Source organism: Sinocyclocheilus anshuiensis, unplaced genomic scaffold (genome assembly GCF_001515605.1).
Source record: "Sinocyclocheilus anshuiensis isolate Anshui unplaced genomic scaffold, SAMN03320099.WGS_v1.1 scaffold944, whole genome shotgun sequence".
NCBI lineage: Eukaryota > Metazoa > Chordata > Actinopteri > Cypriniformes > Cyprinidae > Sinocyclocheilus > Sinocyclocheilus anshuiensis.
This window is the reverse complement of record NW_015549559.1, coordinates 2,532,872-2,539,674: the sequence shown is the minus strand read 5'-3', so window position 1 is coordinate 2,539,674 and position 6,803 is coordinate 2,532,872. Positions and strand designations below refer to the sequence as shown.

General features: G+C 39.0%; 2 protein-coding genes across 6 annotated transcripts in view; one reads left to right on the top strand and one right to left on the bottom strand.

Annotated features, from left to right (window-relative positions):
- LOC107657141 (phosphatidylglycerophosphatase and protein-tyrosine phosphatase 1-like) overlaps nucleotides 1–6,803 on the bottom strand; it is a 15,046-nt gene that overhangs the window by 3,777 nt on the left and 4,466 nt on the right. The window contains exons 1-4 of one of the 3 annotated variants that reach the window (XM_016445169.1): nucleotides 3,385–3,889; nucleotides 3,179–3,259; nucleotides 2,886–3,077; nucleotides 2,037–2,144 (exon numbers count right to left, since the gene is read on the bottom strand). In XM_016445169.1, coding sequence (XP_016300655.1) covers nucleotides 2,037–2,144; nucleotides 2,886–3,077; nucleotides 3,179–3,259; nucleotides 3,385–3,531 — 528 coding nt within the window. In that variant the 5' untranslated portion in view covers nucleotides 3,532–3,889. Of the gene's footprint in view, nucleotides 1–1,866; nucleotides 2,145–2,885; nucleotides 3,078–3,178; nucleotides 3,260–3,384; nucleotides 3,890–6,803 lie in introns of those variants that run through there. The other 2 variants (XM_016445168.1, XM_016445167.1) reach the window with 2 other exon arrangements.
- LOC107657138 (CUGBP Elav-like family member 1) overlaps nucleotides 4,888–6,803 on the top strand; it is a 33,037-nt gene continuing 31,121 nt past the window's right edge. For all 3 annotated transcript variants that reach the window (XM_016445165.1, XM_016445163.1, XM_016445164.1), the window contains exon 1: nucleotides 4,888–5,057. The gene's annotated coding sequence lies outside the window, so the exon portion shown is untranslated. The remainder of the gene's footprint in view (nucleotides 5,058–6,803) is intronic.

The following is a 6,803-nucleotide window of genomic DNA, read 5'->3' as shown; positions in this document are numbered from 1 at the left end:
TGAACATTAAAGCATGTCAACATATTCTGTTACACCAAATACACAAAATAATGGATCTTTAAAAAAGCATCATATGACCCCTTTGAAGTTCACCACTGGATAAAGTTGGGAAACACATCAATGCTGAGGCTGCGTTTACACTAGTGCGTTTCGTTTTCATCAGTCGATGCACCAATCTTGCTTGATTTGTTTTTTTCATGGCCGATTTTACAAGCAAATGGGCCGATTCCAATTTGTTAATATTTATTTCATTTTTTAAAGCAAGAGATAAGATAGAATTAAAATATAACTGCATGAACAAGATGATAGGCCTACTATCTGTAGCCATTTAAAATTAGAGGCAACCACTGCATTTTAATCACAATTCAAACAAAGAAGCTGCATGCATGAGCAGTTTCCGTTTTTCCGTTAATTTAAATTAGATTAACTTAGATGTAATTTAAAAATCTGAAGACAAAATGGTAAAGACAGAAAACAGAATGGTCTGACTTTAACTTTGAAATTATGCTACATAAAACACACCTGCACGAAACAAAATCAGCTGACGGACTGAATGAGACGCAGATTCACTCTCTGACAGCAGGTGGCGCTTATGGAACAGCAGCGATACAGCGTTTCCATAGTTACCGCGGTAAACAAAGCAGGGCAGCGCTTATAAACACTACTTTAATATTCTTCATTATATGATGGTAAGATGAAAAGAAAATACCATCTAAACTTTTCTAAAGACAGTCAGTTCCCCTCAGAGATACACTCATATAAACCCCAATTCAATATTAAGGATTTTCTTCCAATATTTTGCTCATCGTGAACAGTGAGCTGCTCTGTCTGCTAAGTTACAGTATTTTCCCCTCTTTGTGTTCTTCTTCAGCGGTCTTTGTTAACGTCTCGTTTACAGACTTCCTAATATTTCCACACAAATTACATTTTGGAAAATGCTTGCAACACAGTTTGTATGCAAGTCCGGAACAGAGGTCGGCTGAAATAAGACAAAAAAATCCGGTTGCTGATCGTGCGTTTAGAGCAAAAACAGGCCGCTGTTGCACCGAATTATGTGACCATATTAGGCGCTGTATTGAGCTTATCCAACCTACTCCTAAACCCAATCCTAATCCTAAACCTACCCTCACTGCAGCGCCTACTAAAGTCACAGAATTCGGTTTAACACCTGTTCCGAGTTATGGCCTTCTACTACTAACATTAAAATTGTCTCGGGCCAGTGGTAAACTGTGCGTTCTTGGCCAAAGGAAAACATTTTCCAGGACATTTGACATTTTCTCTCATTTTCCATGTGTTTTCCAGGACTGGAAAAGTAGCCATCAATTTTCCAGGATTTCCAGGACGCATGGAAACCCTGTCACTGTCTAAAACAGGGGTGCCCAAACTCGGTCCTGGAGGGCCGGTGTCCTGCAGAGTTTAGCTCCAACTTGCCTCAACACACCTGCCGGGAAGTTTCTAGCATGCCTAGTAAGAGCTTGATTAGCTGGTTCAGGTGTGTTTGATTAGAGTTGGAGCTAAACTTTGCAGGACACCGGCCTTCCAGGACCGAGTTTGGGCAGCCCTGGTCTAAAACGGTTGTGGCTAGAAGGGATACAGCTACAGCCGGAAGTTAACAGTAAATTAAATTAGTCCGGAGTCCTGCAGAGTTTAGCTCCAACCCTAATCAAACACACCTGAACCAGCTAATCAATGTCTTACTAGGTATACTTCCAGACAGATGTGTTGAGGCAAGTTGGAGCTAAACTCTGCAGGACACTGGCCCTCCAGGACCGAGTCTGGTGACCCCTGGTCTAAAACATCTGAGGTAATAGAAATAACAACAATATTGTTTTATTCACAACGTAATCCAGATGGATGTTATTATAGCTTTAAGTCTGCTTTTATGTACAGTACACTAATTCTTAAAAGAATATATAGAAATATATGCACTCTAACAAGGAAAAACAACTTATTAAGGCTCTACAATATATCAGATATAGCATTATTGTCAGCATTTGTACACTGTGTATCTTCTAACTGGACTCTGAACCGCACACTTGCTTGAAGTACTCCTGCAGAATCTCCAACTGGGCTGAGCGGATCAGCACATGAGGCCGGACTGAGGCCAGCATCTTACAGGCCTCCTCTGGACTCCAACAGTGTAGCTGTGAAAGGAAAACAAGCATTTAACACACGGCTGTAACCACTATAGACACACTGAGAACGAGGATATCTCCCTTCAATAATTATATAGGGACAAACTGCCCCCTCCCCCTCAATATTTGATATTTTTATGCTGCTTTGCTGCACTTCTTTACCAACAAGATCTTTTTGTTGTTAGGATGACAAAAAGTTTCAAAGTTACATTTTTAGGCTGGTCTGATCTAACAGCACTCATTAAAGTTTTAATGTTGACTGAGTGCGAGGTAAGACGTAAGTAGCTAAACATTTAATATTACCGTTTTACAATAGAAATGTAAAAACTTGCAGTAATATGCATTAATACAAACTACTTGACTTAATTTAATTATTAAATTCCCTTAAATAAGGACAAAAAGGAACAAATTCATATAAAGAATATACTGTACGTCTCTCAGTTGAATTGTGTATGGTTTATTCTTAAAAAAGGAGAAGTGAAGCTTAGGTATATAAGTCCCTTTGAATTCTGCATATGTGGGTTTTATGTAGTGAAGTGATCAGCATCACATGAATTGACCTATATAATTTTTTTCCTCTCCAAAATTTTCCACCAACAATATTAAGAGACAAAATATTATAAATACTCAATGAAAAAAGTACAAAAAAATATGCAATCACACAATGACAAATATTGTTCACAGTGGTGGCCTATGACATAGAGCTGCTGACTTTGTTATTGTTCATGGTGTATGCAGACTCACACCCACCCTGATGAGGTATGCGGCTGCAATAGTTGCACTGCGTGAGCGGCCAGCCTTGCAGTGAATATAGACACTGGTGCCTTGCTCTCGATGTTTCAAGGCGAAGTCCACACCCTTGTGAATGTGCTCTAGGCTGGGAATACCTGTAAGGTCCACCGTGCTGAGTCTGATCTGGTCAACGCCAACAGCTTGCCAGTCCTGTTATATAACCAACAGGAAAAAAGCACCCTTAGTTGTACATTGACATATGTGATTATGGTTGGTAATGATCGAGTGACAGAGCTGGCAGATGCACTTACCTCAGCCGAATTGCAGAAATATTTTGTCTCATATTCTTCATTCATAGTAATAACTCCTCTGACTTTCTCATTTTGGACCAACTAAAGCCAAACGAGACAAGAGGCGTTAGGTGAGTCCTGAAACAGGACTGGAATTTGATACTGTGGTATTTTATAAATATGGTAGGATCATTATAATTATCATAAATACTGTAAATGACAAATACCTCCTCTGTCATTGACCTGAATGGAAGAGCACCAAGAATGACAGTAGGATCCACGCGATTATACCAATGCCTGGAAGTGATCTTTTCCATGACAACATTGTAAGCGAGTGTGGGATAAAATAAAATCCTTGCTAGAACACTCGACATCGTTCCTTGTGTAAACGAACGACACGTACAACTTCAAACGCTTCACAGGAGTTTCATTCTCACTCCTCTTCATAATCACTACACATGAAAAAGCTTTTTCTTCGACGCATGTTACAGATCCTCAACATTGCCATTTTCTTCTTCTTCTTCCGTTTTTTGGCGTGTTACATCCTGTGTGCATATCGCCACCTACTTTTGCTGTTATGCAGTCATGGTTTATTTATTATCAATTTATTCCTTGTTTTTGCTTTTCCTGTTCTTACACACGTATATACACAAATATTCCTACTTAAATAATTATTCGATGCTCCATCCCATTCCTTCTCCCCAGGCTCCACCTGGCGCTGCGTGTTCAGCTCCTCCAGTATAAATCCGTGCATTGCCATCTTCTATTTTGGAGGTTAATTTGCTGGACACCGATTGGGAAAGGGAATAAATTCACCGAACGCCTTTAGCCACTGACCAGATGCCTATATGTCAATAATAACAATAATAATGGGACACTTCATGTCCATGTACAAGATAAATTAATACAATTTATAAAATAAAAACTATTATCATTATCACCATTGATACTGAAGAAGCACATTGTGTGAGGAGTAGGAGACATAAAGTCATGGCCTACATTTGTAAGAGTCTCGTGTCATTTTGCAGTTTATCGTGCACTTGTGTTAATGTTAATGAATGAACATCAATGAATCCATAATGTACACTTACCCAAAATACTACAATGCAGCATAAAAGAGGCAATAATGAACACTGGCAGTATGTCAATGAAAAAATTCAATGTCTTTGAATTTACGTGTACAAACACGTGCACAGTAACATTCCAGTAGAATGCAAACCTCTTTTTTTGTTTTTAAGGATAAAGCCAGGATATGGACATCAGTTGTACAATTTTGTGCATGTAAACGTGGTTAATGTCCTTATTACAGTGTGTTTGTGTTTCCGTATGATTGTGAATGCATTTATATAGTACATTTTATTACCAAACCCATAATAATATCAACACAACTGAACAGACATTAAAAGTAGACTTCACATAAACCAGTCTGCCAAATACACACGTTTGATGTTTATCTCCATATCACACAGGCAGACCTCTTGGGCTTTTATTGACTTGAACGACCACGTGAGAGAAACGCACATCTCTGCATAAGGGGGAACGCATTCTAACCAATTGCTTTTAACTATTGTTTTAAGTATTTATATACGAATTTATCATAAAAGACAAATAGAAATTCTTATTATAGACGTGTCTATCAACGTTTTGACACCAAAAGTACATATTTATTCAATCCATTTCGACAGAGGCTCCACCCCACTCCCCTTTTAATAAATGTGATGGTACATGCAGGAAAGACAGCCATTTTGCACCGTCCCTCTTCCACCCAGAAAGTAGGTTGTCGTGGGAAGACGTAATCAAAGAAAACTACTAACTCTCAAATCCCACTACACAATCATTCCCCTGTGTCAGCACACCATACCTACTCAGTTACCTCCGTTTGCAAAAGGGGGCATCGAGGGTAAGTGTTGATTGTTGATGGTTGTAGCTGCGCGAGCTAACTGGTGGTTGTTTACGGGCGCTAGCACGCGCTAACATGCGTCATTATGTAAGAGCAGATCGACCACCGCGCGCCCACGGGGCTCATGTCGCGTATAGATACTCTGAGCAGTAGTACATGCGCAGCTGCGTCGAGAGTTATCGAATCTTGTGTAACTTCGGCGCGCTGTTCGAGCTGTTCTGCTACGTTAGCATCACTGAGAAGTGTAACGATGCAAAGCAATTAAATAGATGCAGGTGACGAGCAGGACTCGGACAGGTCGCTCCCTGTGTTGCACGCGTGGTCTTTACATCGCATGCATGTTCACTGCGATCGCTCTCGAAACCAGAGGTCCTGTTGGAAAACGCATGGTCACTCCCTGGCTAAATTAACACGTATATGATCGCAGCAAACGTGTTAGTATTGTAGTAGTGTTAAGTTTTTAGCACAGAGGGCCTGTCATGTTCCCCATTTGTAAAAGGCTCCTTATGCAAGTAAAATGCAACTTTGTGGCTTAATCTCATATCCATCAAAAGGAGGAATCGATCCCAGCAAAAGTTCTCCGAGCACTAGTAGCGAATGGAAATGTCTCTAACTGATAGAGCGTTTACTTTCTTGTTTCAACGCTAACGTGCTAATAACATATCAGTAACGTTACACCATACGTAACTGCTCCTGAGGCCATCACATTCAGTGTCAGTGTTTGTCTAGCTTAGTTTGCAAGTGCTCATATAGCTGCTTGTTTCCACTAAGTCTGTCAATAAAATGTGTTAAGTTAAATGTGGTCTTCTGCTTTGAGCATCAGAGGCCTGTTGAACAGAAAGCTGCTGCTGTTCAGGACTGTCACGTGAACTATCACGATCACTATCATTTGATAAGAGCTTCATAATGGACGATTGTGCTTCTACTTCCTAGCCAAAACCTTTGTATAGGTATAATGCATAAAGCTCTCTGAAAATGACTTGAGGAATCCATAAAGTCGCAATATATTGACAGGACTTTAGCAGGACTAGTCGGTGCTGAATGCAATGGTAATCTAATGTGGACTGTGTTCTGTTGGGAATGTTAGCAGTATTGCGACCTTCAGTTGTAGTCTGGTATAGAAATAACGAGTTATGTCTAGAATGGGAGCCTTGTGGGTAAAAGATTTTCAGAAAAAAGACAACATAGGCTGATAATATTCTATTAAATAAGAACTCTGCCGTGAAGAGCAAGAAGGCCCATTTTGCTTGACGTGATTGCTTGCAGTGTTAATTTTGACAGGCATTTTTGATTTAGTCTTAGTCTTTATCTTGAGACGAAAATCCTTAATAGTCTGTCACATTTTAGTAATTTGAGTCTTTCATAGTTTTAGTCAATGAAAAGTCATTGCATTTTTGTCAACTTTTAGTCAAACTGCAGTTACCAGCATTTATTTTGGTAGCTATTTTATATGTAGTCTTCAAACAAAAATAGCCATTAATGCTTCTCTCTTTAGACCAAATCAATTAAGCTTATGAGAAATTTGAATCAGGGATTGAATTTGGAAAAACTTGAATAAATTATGACAATTTCCATTTTTGGGTGAACTATCCCTTTAACAGTAGTGAAAAGGGAGCAACTTATAAAAGTGATAGTTTTTCATATATAATATATAATTTATAATTTTTGAAAAAAGCAGAATAAGACAAATACGAAAGAAATACAAATTAAACTAATTTTTCAGATACAGTAGGTTTACTTAACATA